General features: G+C 42.3%; 1 protein-coding gene across 5 annotated transcripts in view; it reads right to left on the bottom strand.

Moving 5' to 3' along the window:
* Positions 1 to 20,686, bottom strand: part of UBR4 (ubiquitin protein ligase E3 component n-recognin 4) — a 132,685-nt gene that overhangs the window by 111,468 nt on the left and 531 nt on the right. For all 5 annotated transcript variants that reach the window (XM_075906473.2, XM_075906476.2, XM_075906478.2 and 2 more), the window contains exons 2-18: positions 14,449 to 14,546; positions 13,289 to 13,392; positions 12,225 to 12,354; positions 11,962 to 12,101; positions 11,144 to 11,246; positions 10,244 to 10,385; positions 9,943 to 10,067; positions 9,518 to 9,642; positions 9,090 to 9,149; positions 8,772 to 8,962; positions 7,858 to 7,957; positions 7,637 to 7,774; positions 6,999 to 7,116; positions 6,366 to 6,553; positions 5,518 to 5,677; positions 5,295 to 5,380; positions 2,959 to 3,128 (exon numbers count right to left, since the gene is read on the bottom strand). In XM_075906473.2, the coding sequence (XP_075762588.2) occupies positions 2,959 to 3,128; positions 5,295 to 5,380; positions 5,518 to 5,677; positions 6,366 to 6,553; positions 6,999 to 7,116; positions 7,637 to 7,774; positions 7,858 to 7,957; positions 8,772 to 8,962; positions 9,090 to 9,149; positions 9,518 to 9,642; positions 9,943 to 10,067; positions 10,244 to 10,385; positions 11,144 to 11,246; positions 11,962 to 12,101; positions 12,225 to 12,354; positions 13,289 to 13,392; positions 14,449 to 14,546 (2,178 nt within the window). The remainder of the gene's footprint in view (positions 1 to 2,958; positions 3,129 to 5,294; positions 5,381 to 5,517; positions 5,678 to 6,365; positions 6,554 to 6,998; positions 7,117 to 7,636; positions 7,775 to 7,857; positions 7,958 to 8,771; positions 8,963 to 9,089; positions 9,150 to 9,517; positions 9,643 to 9,942; positions 10,068 to 10,243; positions 10,386 to 11,143; positions 11,247 to 11,961; positions 12,102 to 12,224; positions 12,355 to 13,288; positions 13,393 to 14,448; positions 14,547 to 20,686) is intronic.

Raw genomic sequence — 20,686 nt, 5'->3', positions numbered from 1 at the left:
CAGCTGGAATGTGGCTTAGGGTAGGATACCAGGGAGAAAGAAGTCCTGGTTAATGCATCTGCAACACCGCCTTTGGTAGGAAAGCAGGATGAAGCCATAGCTGCACCTTGTCCTTATAGAACACAGCTTGGGGGGCTGGAGGGAGCGCTCCACTGCTGGGACCCTAAACTCCGAAATCCTCCTAACCAAAGTTCTTGCTACCAGGAATGCCACCTTATAAAGAGAGGTAAAGCATGGTCACTAACAGTTCGAATGGTGGTTCCATTAGCCTAGAAAGGACCAGGTTGAGGTCTCAAGCAGGATTAGGCTAGTGGACCTGAGGGTACAGTCTGTCTACTTACTGACCATGGGGTTCACAAACATTGAGCACCCCAGGTGTCTGGGCGAAAGGCCGATATGGCAGCTAAGTGAACCCTTACTGATGAGACAGAGCGCGCCTGCTGCTTCAGATGGACAAGGAAGGCCAGAATAAGCAGCACTGAGGCTAGCATTGGGGATAAGCAGTGCTGCACCAACCAGGCCAAAAATCTGTTCCACTTGGCATGGCAGGTGGCTCCTGTAGATGGTTTCCTGTTGCCCAAGACAACTTGCCTAATATGGTCTGAGCAGGAAAGCTCCACTGAGGTCAACCAGGGAGCTTCCATACCATGGAGGTGCAGCGACTCGAGGTTCAGATGTTGGAGGCGACCGTGGTCTTGGGTCAGGAGGTCTGAGAAAAGCAAAGGATGACTGGGGTTTCTACAGTCATGTTTAAGAGGGATGTGTACCAGTGCTCTCAATATGACCACAGCCTGTTCCCTCCAGACCTTGAGGAGAAGCCTGTGAAGGAGCAATATAGGCAGAAAGATATATAGGAGACGACCTCCCCATAGGAGGAGGAACACGTCCTTGCAAGAGCTCGGACTGTGGTTTTCGAAGGAGCAGAACTGCTGGCACTTCCTGTTGTGTCATGGTGAATAGGTTTATCTGGGGAAAGCCCCACCTCTGGCAGATTGCCTAGATGTGGCAAATTCAAAGAGACCACTCACGGCTGCAAACATAGGTGCCATGGTAGCACTGCATGTCTATTGCAGAGACACAGTGCCGAAGTGAGACACCATGCTGCAGAGGTTGGTGATGCCACGGTGGGGGGGTCGATGTCACGGAGATCACCAGCACTAAGGCTAAGGCCAGTGCAGCATGCGACACTAGCACAAAGCTGGAGGTTGGTGCCAAATAAGTTCAGTGAAGCTGAGGTGTCCGCTGGCACTGTGATGAGACCTAATGCCTATCCCACAGAGCAACCTCTGTCCATGGGGAGCTCGGGCCTGCTGTGGACAGACGCTGTTTCGCGGCAGCCTCTGAAGTCCCCCCCTCACAACTGCTGCCTCTATTAGAGGGGGTGGGACAGAGGCGGCTCTGCGGAGCTGATGCTGGGGGAAACCATCTTTTAAGCCAGCTCCCCCCAGCACTGGCTCCCGCCTGCTCCCAACCTCTGTAGGACGCAGCGAGGCAGATCTGCAGGAGCAGATATGCACAGGGAGCTGGCTTGAAAGCTGGCTACCCACTTTTATTGGCTGCAGCCTGCCCCCCTCACCCTCTGCACTGCTGCCTCTCTATCAGAGAGGGGGATAGGCAGACCTGGCGCTCATGGGGAGCCTGCTGAAAGCCAGCTCCACACAGGAACCAGCTCTTGCTCCTGCCGCCCTTGCTGACTCTGACACAGTGATATAAAGACAGTGGGGGCAGGGGGAGAATGCATGTAAGCAACAAGATTAACTGATAATCCCATGCTTATCAGTGCCTATTAGGTGCCAATCCCTAATTGTCCATGGATGAAAAGTTTTACACATGCAGCACTTGCCTTTTTGATGACTCTCACCTAAGTACTGTGCGGGCTACTCTCACAAGCTATGAACCCTCAGGACTGAAGCATGCCCTAGTACAAGGGAAAAAAGGGGGAGAGTACCCCTTTACACCAACTTAACAATTAAATTGCTACTGCCAACTTCGTAAAACTAAAAGTTGGACACTGCTAATGGTCCTTACTGGAACAAGAGTGAAACGTTCCAGCTGCCATCATTGGTTGCTAAGAACGAACTGGGGGGGTTGGTAGGACTCCATACTAGGCACCTAGGACAATATAGTCAACCTGTGGAACTCCTTGCCAGAGGATGCGGTGAAGGCTAGAACTTTAACAGGGTTCAAAAAAGAGCTAGATAGAGTCACAGAGGTTAGGTCCATTAATGGCTATTAGCCAGGATGCGTAGGAATGGTGTCCCTAGCCTCTGTTTCTCTGGAAGTGGGTGACGGGAGGGATCACGTGATGATTACCTGTTGCGATCCCTCCCTCTAGGGCATCTGGTATTGGCCATTGTCGGCGGCAGGATACTGAGCCAGATGGACCTTTGGTCTGACCCAGTCTGGCCGTTCTTAACACAATGTATGCTGCTTAAGTAAAAATCTTCTGGCTTCTGTGCACATGCACGCATACACACCCCCACCCCTGTTGGAATTATCATGAACCAGCCCTCAAAGAAGAACAAGTTCATACGGGTCAAGATGTGGCAGAAAAGAGCGCACATACTACAATGATGGACTTCGAATAAGACACCAAAATAATGTAATTATTGCCTTTTCTTTTTAAAATCATAGCTGCTTGGAACCATTCTGTACTTCTCATCCAGGTCTTGATCCTTTGATAAGTGTTTTCCCTCTCTATTTTCATCCAGGGGCTGAACTTTCCCCACTAAGGCATTTCTGAAGAGCTTTACCTTGACCACTCTTTCCCAAAGGAATCAACTCGATCTTCCAAGCTTCACATCCTTCCCAGTTAGGATTTATCTAGGGTTTTAGGACAAATGTCTGGTTTTTGGATTAATCTATCCAGCAGAAAATATCACCTCCTAGGAAATTAGTCGTCGTGGGAATGAGTACATTACTTACTTTTAGTCATGATATATATTAACATTTTCTTACCTCTCCCAAACTTTAAGGCATTCTGGGACATCGGGGTCTCCCTGAGCACTGGCTTTGTGCTGCCAGATAAGGAGAAGTCGAGACAGCACAGACAGACTCTGCGGATGGATGTATAGAGGCCATGGTCCTTCAGAGAAAGGGGCTATTCCCAGTTGCTGTAGAAGAGTGTTCTGGCATAAAACAACAGATACACAGTTGAAAGAAAAGCCTTGCATGTTTCTTAAAGTAACTATAAGACTTCAACAATCCAAAGACAGTGATAAGTGACTGCACTCTAAGTGTATATATAAGATTAAATATATTGGTATTTACCTATGAAAAGTTATATTAGGCGGTACATGTACCAATATGTACAATATGGCAAAAGTACCTGTTATGCTGAGCAGTTTTGGGGGACTTTTCTTTAAGCCTCCATCTACACCATCAGGGATTTTTGTTACATAAAAAAGTGTAGAAAAAATGTGCATGAGTTCTGCTCACTTATGACACACAATATGGGAAGAAGAGATGGTGCTTTGACATAACAGTAGACAGACTTGCAGAATCTAATTACTCTGTCTGACATTAATCATATAATCTATTTTACTGTCAAAAGCCAAATAGACTGGGGGGATGTAGGGAGAAAAAAAATATCACCAAAGGAGAATGGACTAAACTTTTATTGTGCTACAAAACCAACATGGACAAGCAAAAGGAAAGATTTAATCTGTTACCGATAAGAATCTCTTCAAACTTTAATTACATCTATTATGTATGTTAGCCATCACTGCAAGGGATTAACTAGCACCAATTCAGTCTCTGGAAAACCCTTCATTCACTACTTCTTTTTTTAGCTGCCAGGATTTGTTTCAAGTTCCATTTTATATCCCACTCTCTGAAGTGCCATGTCTACAGCAAATTCTAGCCAGAATTGGAGAGAGGATCCCCACTCCAACATGCCATTTCTACTGCAGCTACGTGCATTTCATTCCATTTCTAGTGCAGCTATGTGTGCTCTCTGCTCACACATGGAAAAAATGCAGATTTAAAAAAAAAAAAAAGTAACTACTTTTTTTAAATTACTATATTTAAACTAGGAGCGGGCAATAATTTTGGATGGGGAGGAGGGACTCCAAGATTTTGGTAAGTGGTCAATGGCTACACTTTTCTATGGAGTGGATGCTGAGTCTGGGATGGAGGTTGGGTGCAGAACAGAGCTCAGGGCAGGGGACTGGGTGCAGGGTCTGAAAGGGAGTTTGGGTGAAGGAGGGGGTTGTGATTTGGGGCAGGGACTTAAGGTGCAGGGTCCAGGAGGAGGGATGGGTGCAGAAAAGGATTCTGGCCCGAGAGAGGGGTAACAGGAATGGATGTAGGGTCTAGGAGGGAGTTGGGACCTAGAAGAGCAGGGAGAGAGGTACAGAGGGTTTGGATAGTGACCTGGGACAGGAGGGGGTAGTAGACTGGGGCAGGGAGATAGGGGAGGGAGGTACCAGAGGTAGACTTTAGTCAGGAGGCGCTTACCTAGGCAGGTCCCTGCCAGGCTGCTCCCTTTGGCTCTCTGCTCTGAATGGAGGGGAGGTAGGCTTTGAGTGCTGCCCCACCCCCTAGAAAAATCTCAGCTCTTATTAGCTAGAAACCAACCAATGGGCGCTGAGAGATTTTGCTGGGAGGCTAGGGCAGCGTGCAAAGCCTCCCCATGGTGTCTGGAACAGAGAGCAACAGGGAGTAGCCATCCACTTCAAGTGGCTTTGGGCTGCTCTGCGCCTGAGGATCCCAATGGGGTAGCTTGGCAGCCCGGATACAGCCAATGGGCCATATCTTGCCTGCCCCTGATTTAAACCATAGGGGGAAAGAGTCAACAAAAGACATAAGGATTTGGGAGACTACTGTAATGGATTTATAAACCCTCTTCTATCATTAAACATTGGGAGGTCAGTACATGGCCTGACAAAGGAACCTATAGTCCACAAAGTTAACATGTGAAAGCAAAAGAGGAGAATCATAGAAAACCAAACAAGAAATTCATAAAGCAATCTACATATTCAGAAACAATTCTTCAAAACTAGCAGCACCCCAGATCTGGAGAATTATTCAGTTTTCCCTTTAAAACATGTAGCCTTAAAGGAGATCAATTTAAACTCCCATACAAATGAGCACTGATACAGACTGCTCTCCAACTGTTTTCATTCAGGGGATTACTCATTAGAAAAAGAATCCCCCCAATCGCTCTGCCAGCCCCACAATATCCCATTTGTGATGTTCGAAAGGGGCTCCATTGGGAACGATGTACTAACACAGAACGCATTCTCCATGTAAATTCAACACCAGACACAAACGCTTTCAATTTACATCCTAACCTGCAAGGTAGGGGACTGAAGGTCTGAGGTCACCAAGGAATGGTTGAAATGATACAGTGCAGCAGCAAATTCCTCATCGGACGTGCCTGCAACACAAAAGAGATGTGTTACTACTACAGCTCTACTTGTAGAATCATGATCCCAACACTGGACAAAGAAAACCCTTTAAGTACAACTCCCTCATCCTAGACACTCCCCAAGTAAAGTAGTTCTGTTCTCTCACCCTTCAGCCCATCTTTGTCCACTTCCTTGATGATGCTAGCCAGTGTGGCCATGTGCTGCTCTGAAAGAGACACACTCAGGTAGTTGCGAATGAAGTTATTTCTGGAATTCAGCATGGAAGAAGTGATGAAGTTCAGAATATTGGAAGCCAGGCTTAAAAACTAGAAGGAAAAGAGAAATGCATCAATCTTAGAAATATCAAAATCCAATGGAGGCCATAGAAACACTGCATAAAGAAAACTTATTGCTAGAAACACGAGGTAATTCACCACTTAGCTACACTCTTCATTCCATTAAGAGCTAAAAATTAAGAGTTCGGTTTTACTTTTCTCTTCTCATTACAATTCAGGTTGCTGTGCAACTGCTCCTCATGTCTGCCATTACACTTCAAGACAAGCCCACTGGGATGAGAGGTTCTTATTTCCCTGCTTCAGCTGGTATAGATGAGCATACAAATCCATTATCTCTCTCAACAGCAGCATTAACTTTCACTATTACCCAAAGGAACTGTTTGTCTGATAAAGTGCCGTTAACATTTCCATTTATAATTTTGCCCTCATCTTCCCTCACCCCCTGCAACCTAAATCAATATCATCTTAATCCCTCTCTCCCTAGATAATAGCAATTAATACATATCACCAGACGGAGTAATGCAAACAGCTCCTTCCGAAGCCAAGGTCTCTGGAAATCAGATCCACAGCCATCCACCCTCTACATCAACTAGATAGTGACTCTTAATTCAGCAATAGATTAAAATGCCTGGAATTTAAACTGATAAGTGCCAGACGCACAAGCGTTCAGTGTTACAGCTCACCAATTATACAATTCATCTCAGATATCATAGCATACCAATTCTGGGTCCTTGCGGCTGGCCAGGATATTTCCATTTTCCCCAGTAGTCTGTTTGTTGGGGCTTTTCACTCTAGGGGAGCTCTCTAGGGGAGGTGGGGGAGGTGGCGGGGGTGGGGCCACTTTCTCTTTACTTGGAGAAATCGTTTCTTCGAACCATTGCCCAAGGATAGGTTCGCTGTCATCGTCTAATAAAAAGTACATGGAAAACAATGATGCAGATATAAAATGACATTGCTTCTACAAGCTAGATCACTAAGGAGCCCAGTAAAGGGCAATCCCAGAAGCCCTACACTTCACCTTCCCTTTCTGTCATGAGGCCAATGAGCTCTACCTCATTCAGCAGGGATTCACCTATAAAGAGAGAGAGAGAGAATTCTCACTCTTCCCCAAAATTTCATCTGGAGCGTATACGTGAACCCAGTAACATTGGGAGGCTAATTTCAATACCTAGAGCATAGCTGGTGGTTTGTTTGTTTTTTGGCCCAGTGATCCTAATAAATAAATGTAATTCTTAAGCACAACAGTATAAGCCAACCCTCGGAGATAAAAGCTTAGTGCACAGGCTTCCAAAATGGTGGAAAAAAAAGATGTGTAAGTTCTAGAGTTAAGCTTCTTGCTGAAAACTATTACCCTGGCTGCTGTCCTCTTCAGTGCTGCTGAAGTCATCCTCATAATACGTATTGGAATCAGTAGAGGCACTCGCATCACTGCTCATGGAACCCTTCCTCTGACGTTGCAAGACACAGGCCTGAAAAGAAGAACAGAACAAGTTACACCACGTGGTCGAAACTTAAAAGTACAACAGATTAAAAGATACTTGCCTTCAAATCCTCAACATTTTTTTACTCCCTTCTACTATAGTTCTACTCAAACTGCTTACTGGCGTGTCGCTGAAGCCTTTCTTCTAAGTTGCATCCATCATTTTCTGGGGTAGCTAACACAGAGTCAACACAAAGACTCCAAAATACATTCCCCAGAACAGTCTAAACGTGAAGACTTCCCTTCTATACACAGGACCCTTATTTTCTCTCCAGTGCTAGGCATGAATAAATATTTAGTTCACTGGAAGAATCTGAGGACAGATTCTGTCATAGTCATACCTTTTCCTATTCGTTGTTGATAACTTACAACATTTATAAGAAAACACAGTTCTAATTTTTTCTACTTAGCATATTAGCTGATACTAGCAAGAGGAACTTTCCATGCAGCCCTCGCTGTTTTAACTGAGAAAAATTACACAACACAACTACCCAAGTGCCACCTCTTACCTTTCTATAAGAAGTGGAGAGCAAAGTCAGCAACAGATTAGTGAGCGGTACGGAATCAATCAAACGTTGAATTCTCTGAATTGATGTGCTCTGAGCCATGATATTCAATACTGCTGGGGGACCATCAGTCTCCCATCCCTAGGGAAGAGCATCAAAGCAAGATTCAAAGCATGTTCCAATTAAGAAGACTATTTAATAAAATCAGAGAGATACCTTCTCACCTTGTGCAGTGCCTCCACCTGCAGATCTTGAAAGAGGGATGTTAAGAGCTTAATGGCATGATTTGCCAACACCACTGACAGAACACCAAACCCTTGATGTCTGCAGAAAAAGAAAACGTCTTAATATTAGTATTTTAATCACTACTGTAATGCCATCTGCTTCTTTACTAAAGGAATTTCCAAAGAATTATCAACTCAGTCTCTCCATTTTACATCACTCTGTCATCTCTGAGGTTTTTAATTCAGACAGTATCATCTGTTCTGAACTCTTAAAGCATCAAGAATATTGCCTGATGCTTATACCATCTATATTTACATCTCACTTGCCATACCAGTCAGACCAAGTGTATACATTTTAAATCTGTATAATAAGGGGAACAGAATAATTAATTTTAGCATTTAGTTCAACTGGAAGTAATAACATTTGAAAATATTTTTCCACCTTAAGGCAAGATTTAAGTATTCCCACCACCCCACAACTGCACTTACTACTGCAGAGCTGTGAACTGATTGGAGCAAAGGTGGTGGGTCTGCTCATCTATCTGCTAGATAGAAATATAGGCTCTGCTCATCCCATGAAGCACACTGCCTCAAATCCAGGACACATTCCCTCCCAAGAGCAGAAAGTACATGGCGAAGTCTGAAGTGGAATCTTCAGATTTCTTTACAGATTTTCAAAAAAGCTTTTCTTACTAGAACCTAAGTACTAGCTTAAAAAAGAGGCGGGGGCACAATGTGATATGTGAGAAATTAACAGAGCAAAGTCTCAGTCATTTCACTTAAACGGAAAGGAAAGAAAACTGGTAAAAAGAACAGGAGAGGGCTGAGTATGAAGATGAGGTGAGTGAGGGAGGAGCAGCCAGTGAAACAGTGAGATGCTTAAACTGATTAACTTAGTAGAGGAAGACACAAACCCTTTCCCAGGTCCCAACTTGGGAGACCCTACTCCCTCTTTGGTACGAGCAATAATGTCTCTGACTCGAAGCGCAGCCAGTGGGTCTTTCTCCTTTCCTTTATCAGCCAAGGCAGTGGGATTGAGGTTCAAGATGAGGAAGAGGCTGTTGAGCAAACACCAGGCCCCAAGCAGCTGGAAATTCTGATAATGCTAGCATTCCAACAGTGGGAAGAAAAAAAAAAAAAAAGAGACACACAGCAATGTAAATACAACTGACCAAATGTACCACCGCAAAGTTATAACAAAGAAAAGCTTCCGGATGGGATGGGATTATTACCTCTCCCCCAGCACGGCGTGAGTTGCTGATGGCTTGACCAATCATTTCATAGATTTCAAGCTGTAAGTAAAACCAAAAATCCTAATCATTTTGCAGTGTTCTAGAAGACAAGTCACTTAACCATCCCACACACTACTCAAACACTCCTCTCTGAAGCTTGCTCAGTTCCCCTACACAGTAAACCTTCCCACTGCAAACTTACAGGTATTACTAGCTCATTCGTATCAATCTTTCTTTAGGCGTCAGCAAGTCCAGTGCCAGGGAGCAAGAGACGCTAACAATGATTCAAACAGTTAAAGTTGGTAGGAACTTCCATGAGTGAGACTTAAACTGAGTTCACCCTGATCCTTTACATTCTTGACAAAAATAAAGTGAAAACAAGACAACTGCTCTCCCTTATGCAGCTGCAATCCACTCCATCGACTTACACATTTCTGCACAATAGTGGCAGCATCATTTTCGTAATCATCTTCTTTAGAGCTTGTGGATCCAGTTCGCACCTGCTGGGTGCTGCCCACATGGAGGATTGCCATGCATGTTGCCACACTGACACCTGATGAAAGGAGAGGGGGCAAAGAACTGCATTACAATAAAGAGCTGACCTTGGAAATCTATTCCTGTTCACTTACACTACAGTTAACAATGCAGAAACAACACGGGCAGTTGATTAGGCCAGGGATAGTCACTAATCCAGCGGGCAAAAGAGAGAATAGTTTCAGTTATCCTAAAGCAAAGTTACAAACAAACATTCTCAGGAGGGAATATGAGGTAGCACAAATTCTTAATATGAGGGGAGAGGGAAAAAGTCATTTGATCTCTAGAAAGAAGATGTTACCAAAGGACATTAATTCACCTGCATAAAGGCAGCTGAGGGCAAGAACGGTCACATCCTGCAGCCGTGTGGGAGTGAGGGGCTCCAACACAGGGAGAGACAAAGTATCCAGTGCCATGGTCACATCTATCACCAAGGAATGAAACCTATAACAATCATTGAAATGAGGATTAAGAAAAGCCCCGTGTACTCAAGAGAGAACTTTCTGGCATCAAACGTCTAATAAGAAGATAAACAGCAGCCAGAACCGTATCACCTGTACATTCACAGTGTCTCACAACATACCCAATATTAAAAAAGAAGAAAAATTCAAATATCTTACCCATTGCGGACTGCAGTGGCATCTGCTACAGTGGCTGGCATAATAAAAAATGAGTTGGCTGACACTGCATCCTGAAATCGATTTATGTATCGCAAAAAGTAAGGGAGGTTCAGACACACTCGCAGCAACTTTTCAGAGCCACCTATCACACAAAAATCAGGAAAAATAGGACATTGTTTTACCTTTGTTATTCTACTGCATGGCTTTAAAATTGGAATTAAAAGTGACAGAGAGGATGAGCCACTGGTTTAAAGCAGTACAAATAAAATGTTTCCCATATTTCACCTGTGGAATTATCTTTAAAAATAATGCAGTTGCAATTTGATGTGAGGAAACACAGGAATAGCACCACAGATTAGGTAATTATGATAGATATACTTAATTTAAGCTCTCATTTCAATGCACCACAGGAAAACAGACAAAAAGGTAACAGTAAATGTTTGTGCCTCTACATGGAAGGTCTCATTCTCATTTCATGTGGTCTGTTAAACCTAAATTACACAGCAAGGATTCCCAACCCTATCACCCATGCCCAGTCTGTATGCCATCCCTTGTCGTTTTACACTGCCTCAACTTTTTCTATGTACCACAGTTATTTGCAGGTAAGTAAAATTGTCATCCCTATTCCCAAAAAACAAGTATCCACACCACAACCACCATCTTTATTGGCAATCTCAATACAGACACAAAGCGCTGAGCAGGTCTTAGATGACAGACTCAACCTGTACCCATAGGTCCTTCAGGTTAGGGATGACAAGGTTCTGATATAGGGCAGGCCTGTACTACCATTACCCACATGTCATTCATCGTGAACGAAGAACTCAGGCTCCTGGCCACACAGTCTTGCACCTCCCAAGAGCACTTTTTTTAAAAAAAGAAAAATTAAAAGCTTATTCTTACCAAGCTCTTGTAGGCTGGCTACATTCTGAGCAATGAATATACTTTTGGTCTTTGCTGCAGAGGCTTGATCTGTGGCTGTCTGATTATCGCTTTCTCCTTCCACCTAATGAACAAGATGACGTTAAATACAGGCGTGTTGCTGCAGATCTCTTTATGGGAGCGAGACTGATCTACAGCACAACTCAATGAGGAGCCACATGTACAAAAGTTGTTTGTTTTTCATGTGATAAGTCAACCAGCAAAAAAGGATCATACTTGCCTCCATCTCATTTGTCACCCACCAACTCCACCCAAATGTGATTTAATAAATACAGAAGAGCTTAATCCAAACATTTAAAAGCTCCTTGTTCATTTCCTATAGTCTTCTGCCCTTTCCTATGCTCATAGACTTTAAGGTCATCTAGTCTGACCCCCTGCACAGTGCAGGCCACAGAATCTCACCCACCCCCTCCTAGAATAATCCTCTCACCTATATCTCAGATATTGAAGCCTTCAAATACTTTGAAGACCTCAAGATGCAGAGAATCCTCCAGCTGTGATCTGTTCCCCATGCTACAGAGGAAGGCGAAGAACCTCCAGGGCCTCTGCCAATCTACCCTGGAGGAAAATTCCTTCCCGACCCCAAACATGGCGATCAGCTAAACCCTGAGCATGTGGGCAAGACTCACCAGCCAGACACCCAGAAAGTTCTCTTAGAGTAACTCCTATCATCCCTCCATTGACCTATTTACCACTGCTAATGAATGGTCAATTAGTTACCAAGATCACACCAGGAGTATTAGGAACATAGCACTTCCATTCTAAATCTGTTTGTTCACCTGAGTCTCTGGAGCAACAGACGGTGATGCTGTCACTCTAGGGTTAAAAACTGATGTCAGCTGATTCAAGAAGTTCATCTGCACCTCCTTCTGACGCAGTTCAGGGCTCACTGGAGAGGCCAACTCTTTCTGATCCTCCACTGCAGGGGCAAAAGCAGAGGGTCATTCTACACATCAAGGGTAGGAAGAGTGCAATGCTTTGTGTACCTGAAGAAAGTACTGAAATGAAACAACAAGCTGTAAGATTACACTGAAGCACTTACCATCAGAAAGGGTTTTGATGGTCTGAGGCAGCTTAGCTGATTTCATCATTGCTGTGAAAGTAATAATTTCAGTTCTGTCCAGACGACTGCAGCCAGTGCAGAGCCCCTTTATCAGTAGAATCAGGTGTTTCTACAAAAAGAAAGTCACCAAATCAAATCCAAATGCTTTTGATCCCTATGTTCCCCTCAAAACCAGTTCTCCTCTGCAGGGGTTGATTCATACCATTGCAATCTCACAGGCCAAAGCTGATCTCTTATATGGGAGCATGGAAGGGAATGAACAGCAGATGAGACAGTGCTCGGGGCTTGAATGAATCCTCTCCTTGTCACAGAAGAGCACTTGGAAAAGCAATTTTTCCTAAAACACACGCAGGCTCAGAGCAAGGAGCAGATCACACTGTCAGAGCCTCAGAAGCCAGCTTACCTTTAGGATTTTAATTGATTGTGAAATTTGATAGCCTGTTTTCTTTTTGTGGAAGAGAAAAACTCTCCCTGAGAGAGGAACACATGACCCAAGAAGAGTTTGTTTCTTACACAAGAACAAACGATCTGACAGTGCAGAAGCAACTCTTAAGGTCACTGTATTAAACCAAGGCAGAGAAAACAAAATCAGAATGGACATTCAGAGTTAATTTTGTTCCTTGGAGTCTGTTTAAACTCAAATCTGCAGGTAATGTTCATCTTAATGCCTGCACACGAGAATTCTAGAAAAAGGAGGCACTAACAAAAGAGATGGTCCAGTAGGTGACAAGTACCCTGCATTGCACATGAGCAAGGGAAGGTGGATTAGGTCTCTTTCTGTCCCTGAAGAAGCGTTTTCTGACTCTCTGCTCTCCCCTGCCCACCCTCCCCTCCCACTCCAATCATTGTCCCACTGAAGCTGCGGCAACAAGATGATGTTACAAGCATTACTCTTTCAGGATATGAAGTCGTAAATATTTCTAGAATAAGTTTTGCATCTTAAATAGCTCCTAGAATTATACTAGAACAAAGGAGGAAGAAGCCATACACCTTTTCTCCAATACAGTTCTGCTTCCAGCCTCAAAATCCACCTTTCTACTCACCTGTGAAACAGCACATGCCTCATCAGGGTTTTCAAGTCGCAGTAATGAGAATTCAATCAGAACTTTACAAGCAGCTGCCACTGACTGCAGCTGGTTCCTGGGTACTACAAAAATAAAAGGCTTGTATCACTTACCACCACCATCTCAGAGTTAAAACACTGCATCACAGTCTCAATGATACCAAAGAAACCAGTTGGAAACAGAGAAAAGAGGTTGAATCCTAAGATTCTTATAAATAGCACCTCATTCCACAATTAGTCAAAGACCTCATCTACACTACATGGCTAAGTTGATCTAAGTTATGCTTACATAGCTTAGGTCAACTTTTTGCAGAGTCTGCACTGTGCTGGGTTGATGGGAGAGAGTTAATCAGTTTAGTGGATTTTCATCACTAAAGCACCCCCTGGAGTGATTATGACAACACCAATCCCAGTAAGAGTAGATATAACCACAGTAACTTCAACGGAACTATTTACACAAACATATTGGGTATGCCTAGACTACAGGCTTTTGTTGACAGAGGCTGTGTCAACAGATACTGTAGACAAAGCCACTGTCGACAAAGAGCATCTAGACTACATCCAGTACTGTCGACAAAGCAAGCCGCTTTTTTCAACAGAGTCTCTAGATGCTGTCTTTTGAAAAAGCACAGCGTGGATGCAATAGCGCCTTTTGTCAACAGAACTCTGCCGACAAAAGGCATTATTCCTCGTAGAATGAGGTTTACCGCCATTGACAAAACTGCCACGTTGTCAACTTAATGTCGACAGAACTCGGCGGTAGTGTAGACACAGGTATAGTTTTGTAGTCTAGATACACCCATTGATAAAAAGAAGGAGTGCAAGGGCTGCAATAGATAGATAAAAGGGATACTTTAATAGTTTTTGCTACTTTGCAGAACACTAAAAGGTTTCAATAAATAATATTGAGAAGTCATAAAGCAAAGATTCACCATTAGTTTTGTATCAGATTTCACCTATAACACCTAGATCTTTAAGTCTGTACTTCCCCCACAGCTGACAAACACCAGACCCACAAACTCTACATTAATATCTGATTCAGAAAATAGACTAGAAGCAAGTACCAAAAAAACAACATCCTGCTTATTACATCCCAGTTACTAGACAAGAAACAGGAGCCAAAAGATGCTCAACACTTACTTAGACCACACACTGTAGTGATGTAATGAGTCGAGAGCGCAACGAAGGAGGAGTAGAAGGGCTCATATTGTTTGTCATGGTGCAGGATTTCAGATTCACTACAATAAGCAAACGTAGCAGGAAAGCAAGTCAATTATATAAAATAACAGTGAATGTTTGAGTGTTTTGAAGATATGATATATTTATTAATACATGGAAAGCAAAATTATTTAAATTTAATTACAGATATCTTAATTCCATATATACAGAGCCCTACCAAATTAATGGTCCATTTTGGACATAGGAATTTTAAAGTTTAAAAATAATGTCAACTATTTAAATCTGAAATTTCACAGTGTTGTAACTGTGGGGGTCCTAATCTAAACAGGAGTCAAGGGGGTCACAAGGTTATTATAGGGGGTTGCAGTACTGCTACCCTTACTTCTGCACTGTTGCTAGCAGAGGCACTGCTTTCAAAACTGGGCAGCTGAGGAGTGGTGGCTGCTAACCAGAAGCCCAACTCTGAAGTGAGAGCTGCCGCCAGCAGCAGCACAGAAGTATGGCATTAAATGGTATTGCCACCTTTATTTCTGCCCTGCTGCCTGCAGATTCTGGGCCCTCACCCAGAAGCCACCACCTTCCAGCCACAAGCACTGAAGGCAGTAATACAGGATTAAGGGAGGCATGGTACATTAGTGTCAGCTTTATTTATGCACCACCGCTGGTACCCAGCCAACAGCCACTGCTCTCTGGCCACCAAGCTCTGAAGACAGTACAGAAGTAACAGTGGCAAAACCAAGCTCAACTAAAATAATCTTGCAATCCAAACTCCACCCTGCAACTCCTTTTTGGGTCAGGACCCCCAATGTGAGAAATAGTGATCTCCTATGTGAAATCTGTATAATGTAGGTTAAGAGTACACAAAAGACCAGATTTCACAAGGAGCTCTCTGACATCATCCATGTGCACTTCTGCATAAAGAAAGAGAGGAAAATACCAAGGTCAAAATCTACTGTGGATCTGAGAAGAGAATTTTGACACAACAAACATTTTACCCTGATGCCTTCAAGAGTTTGGCACATTCCATTACATCCGAGATCTCCTTTTATTACTTTTTAATATAGGATCAATCTCCTCTGAGCTGTCTACAAGCTTTGTATTGTTTGCTGGGGTTTGCTAGAACTGGAGGCATTAACATTCATTCTCTGTCAGAGCACAGAACCAACCAGAGCTCATGCAATTCTGCAAAATGAAGGATTCAAAACAGTCAATTGCATTGACAAAGCTTTTGTGAGGAGAGGAAAGTGAGGGAAATTTTGGAAGAGCTGCTGCACATTTGGAGAAAAATATTTTTGCTGAAATCTGTTCCAGAGGCAAAGACACATGGCCTCAAAGATCCATTTACGATTTATGTGGGGAGCAGAAAAAAATCCATGACTATGATAGAAACAAACTGTTCACTCCCAGTGAGGGAAATGTTATTGTCACCTCAAATGTCAAACTGACCACAGTAAAACCAAAAACCACCCCTATGTATAAAAACTCTAAAAATAATTAGAGAAGGTTTTTGCTCAACAGTCAGATTTTTTGCTCCACAGAACAGATTTAGCATGTGCAGTGGCAGTTCAAGCGTCACACACTGCCCCACTGATGTGCCTCAACATTTGCATGGATAGGTCCCCCTAGAATGTGAAGATAGCTCAGTCTCTATGGCTAATTCAGTCCTTGTATTTTCCTGACTGACCAACCTTTGCCAACTGTGGTGACACTGTATGATGTGGAGATCTATCCACTAGCTAATGAATCAATCATAACATATGGTACTTTCATTCAGTACCAACCTGCTTTGAACTTGTAACGTAGAATGAAACACTTGCCTACTGATTATAGAAAAATGTGATGATGTGGGTTGATGGCCTACAGGACATAATTTGCAGTAACAAAAGAGATACTTTGGTTTAAACCCTGGAAACTCCCTAAATTCAGCAGAGTCAGAGGAAGCAACTGAAATAATTTGGGAAAGGCAAGACTTCTATTGGTAATAAAAATAACCTGTTGCGCTACTGAGAAGGGGAAGAATTTCCCCAACACAATAGACTTATTATATAATCATTTATATTCCTGTACCATCTAGATACCTCAACTGAGACGACTTCATTACAGTGACTTGCACAGATGCATAAGCCCTGCAAACCCATGAATATCTGCTTTATATCTGCAAGTATCCAGTTCCATGGACGTGGATGCAGATATCTGCGGCTCATTTTTGAGGATACAGATGCGTATACAACATTTTGTATCCATGCAGGGATCTGCACATAAGAAGATATAGCCCTGCCTTGAAAAGCTCACAGTTGAAGACAAAAGGCAGGAGAAAGGAAGCATATACTTCAGATATGGTAACTAAGACACAGAGAAATTAAGTGACCTGGAAGAGGCAGAATTTAACCTAGGTTCTCTCACACTTCAGTGTTTTAAGCACAAAACTATTCTCACACACTATATTGTTTTTCGAATGTTCCATGCCTACCACCTGAGTGCACAAATAACTTTATCCTGTCCAGTTGCCACTGCTTCAGAAGCAGAGATCCAAGAGTACCTAGTGCTTTAGCCCTCAGATAAGATTTTCATGACAGTGTCTCTGGATCCCTGTTTAGTATCATTACTATGTTCAGTGGCAGACCATGAACAATAAGAAACTAGCAAAGAATTATTTCCCTTGTCACCCTGATCAGATGTGCAGTAAATAAAATATGAAACATTGAGGAAACTATTGGAATAAGGTATGAGTGGAGGACAAACTCTATGCCTATTAAAATTAATTAATGAAAAAAATTGGAAGGGACTTTTGCAGTTTCATCACTATAATCTGCCTCTCTCAATAGTCAGCTAAGGAAACCCTAACTTCAATTGCTGCCTCCCTAGAGTTTAGGCATTTGAAACAGAAACTCTCCCCACTTCCAAAGTGAATCTAGAAGTATTCCTACAACTTCCTCTCAGATCCATGTAAATAGGAGAGGAAATTTAATACTCCTTCATCCTGGCTACATGTCTAGTTATATGCTTCAATGATTTCCACAGCACCATATTTATTATTAGTACTCTATAGCTATTTATTTTAGAAACTTTTTTAATGTCAGCTAGCCACTTAGGAATACACACTTTGTCATACCAGATGGAAACAATGAACTCTCAGGTTAGGTATACTGTCTCCAGCAGGCAAAATACATCACTCTGCTACCCCGTCACTCATTGGTGTAATCTTAAACATTCTGAATAAGGATTGCTGACCTGTGCAGTAATCAATTAATGACCAGTCTTTTCCTCTTTTTCAGTCATATTTTGTCATCTTATTTTGAAACTTATCTGACATACAATAAGCTGAACTACAATCCCTCACTGATGAATGGGGATAGTAAAGCCCTAGTTCTGAATTAAAAACTATTTTATTCAAATTTTAAATAGACAATAGAAAGACTCTACGCGTTTCATTTGAAATTCAATTACCTCCCCCCCCCCCAACAAAAATCACTGATTTTCTAAGGTTCACCCCTTACACTACCTCATGCCAGTAATTTATTCGAACTATAAACCTAATTCAGATTGAAGAACAACAATGCCTACTAAACACAACTAGAAATTACATGTGGATTTAGGTTAGCATATAGCCCTTAGTTTTTAATCATTTGAAAGTTCTTAATACAATTTATTCCTGTAATTTAGGAATCCGTCTGCTTGACCATAACTCAAAGGTAAAGTATCTAGAGGCTTGAAAACAGACCTCTCCAAAGTTCATATTCACATGTATTCAGGTTTTGCTCTTCCACCTCTTTGTGCACAATCATAAATTAGCAGCAATATCTATATGTGATGTATTTTAAAGAGAACAAGCAAGAACAATCCGGGGATGACAGAATAACCAACAATTTGGCAGCGCCTCTCAGCTATTGCTACTGCTCTGTTGTGAAAGGCAAATTGTGAGACATACCAATCCTCCTTACGAGAGGCCAAAAGCAGAGGAACTATAACGTAGGGAAATGTAGCACATTTTTATTTGAAGATGAGGGATTTGATTTTATTATTAAGAGAGCAGTCAATAACTAATTTATTGAATCAGTAAGGCTGTTTTTGTAAATAACGAAGCCATAAAAACATTAAACTGTGTAACTTATGTGGGAGCACAAATGTTTGATACAAAATATTCTTCACCATAATAAAATATTATTTCACATAAAACAAGAATCCTCTCAGAGAACACACAGGTCAGTAACTGATCTTTGTATTCCAGTAGCATTCAGAGGTTTTAATCACCTGTGTGTCCTCATTGGGCTTTCTGGATTTGAGTCAGCTCCCATTGAGTTTCATGGCTCAGGATCAGACCCTTTACAGACAGTAGTTATCACTGAGGCCTCCCCCTCTTGAAGAGGAATACACTGACAAAAAAAGTTACCTTCATGTATGAACATCGCTCTGAGTCTGTCCCATTTGACAAAGACATTTTTGTATATACACTGGACACCAAGTTGATGGCACCCTTTCATATCAACAACTTCATAATTCAAAGTTAACTTTACATATTTAAGTAAGAGGGCCAAAACTTACTGGCTGCCAAACATCTTGGTCATTAGGAAAACTCCTTCATGCCTACACCTAAGCTATACATGCCTACACCTAAGAACCAAATATAGCTGTTCTCAGGAAAATAGGACATGATTTATTTATTTTTTAAATTTCAAAATATTTAATTACATACACTTTTTATTTTATTAGGACGGCATTGCATCATGCTTTTATTATGATGGCAACTGTGCATCTCATGATACACCCAAGAGAAAATTCAACAGCATCTTTTTTAATAACGTCTGAGTACAGTTTAAAATATAATCATATGCATTATCTTCTATTTTCTTCCTCAAAACCATAGAGCTATGCAGCATCACAATGGGGCCACAATCTGACACAGGGGGTCTAATCCTACAGAGCCCTCAACTCCCATCAGCTTCAGTGGGCCTAGAGAACACTCAGACCATCAGATAAGCCCCTCCAAGAATAATTCTCACAATAATAATGGATCACTGGTCTAAATCAGGCCAACACTTTAATACAAAAGGAAGAACAAAGTCATTGCAACAATCAACATTTTTGCAATATATATTTTATTAAGGGGGTGGTGAATTTGCATATTTGACAGCTGAGATTCACGAGAGAAAGGCTATCCTGGTGTAGCCTTCAAAAGCAGGATTTGCCAAGGCTTTTAAGGAGCAGAAATACATATACAGATTTCTAGGTGAACCATAATATACATGCTGAAAGAGGCTTCCTGCTTTAGGGGTCTACTGATCTGGATATTTTGTATGATTTGGCAAAACAATGTTTTATTCAGTTTTCCTAATGCATTGAATTTGCAGGGGGAGGGGGTTGTTGCTTCCTAATAGGCAATTTTGAGTTATATTTCACTAACTGAAAATTAGCTTTCATACATAAGCTTAGGTTATATGCAATCTATTTAATAAAGCATCTGGCATGCGTTAATAGCATCAGAAAATATTCCCACTGGCAAATACACTATGCATTCAAAACAAGATGCCAGCAGCTTCTGATAAACACAAGATCACAGAGAATCTTGCCTTTGAATAAAACTTCTGCCTCCCCATTTCTTAAAAATAATTTCAGTGACAGAACCTAAATCCAAACCCACTTAGTCTAGTAAGATGAATATATAGTATCTCATCACACAAAGACCACAGTAGTTTGCATTATGTAGCATATAACAATACATTTTTAAACTAGAGGAATGCAAAGACAAAACAGACTAACTATAATAAACCATCTTGTTAGTCTTTAAAGTGCTACATAGTCCTGTTTTTTATCAAGGATGAGGCAGAGCGCTCATCTTTTTTACACTAGTTAGCTACAGAAAATGGACAAGAGGGGTATGGACAAGAGGGGTACTCCTCCCCTCCCTCGGCTTGCGAGCTTCCACACTTAGCCTTTCAGAAACTGGGAAGCAGCAAGGTGCTAGTGATCCCACCAGGGCATTATCCCCTGGACACTGCTTTGAGCTCCATTTTTTCAAAGTAGCCTCCAGCTAGCATCTGCGGGACGCATTTTAAGCCGCACCCCATGCCTGTCTAGAAACGGGAAAGTGCTGACACGGTCTGGCCCACGAAAGCTCATCCTCTAATAAACCATCTTGTTAGTCTTTAAAGTGCTACATTGTCCTGCATTTTGCTTCCTCTCCCCCAGCACCCTTTGCATG

The sequence above is a fragment of the Pelodiscus sinensis genome, chromosome 24, assembly GCF_052426305.1.
Source record: "Pelodiscus sinensis isolate ZL-2025 chromosome 24, ASM5242630v1, whole genome shotgun sequence".
NCBI lineage: Eukaryota > Metazoa > Chordata > Testudines > Trionychidae > Pelodiscus > Pelodiscus sinensis.
Note: the sequence above shows the minus strand (reverse complement) of the source record. Positions and strands in the feature narration are given on the sequence as shown.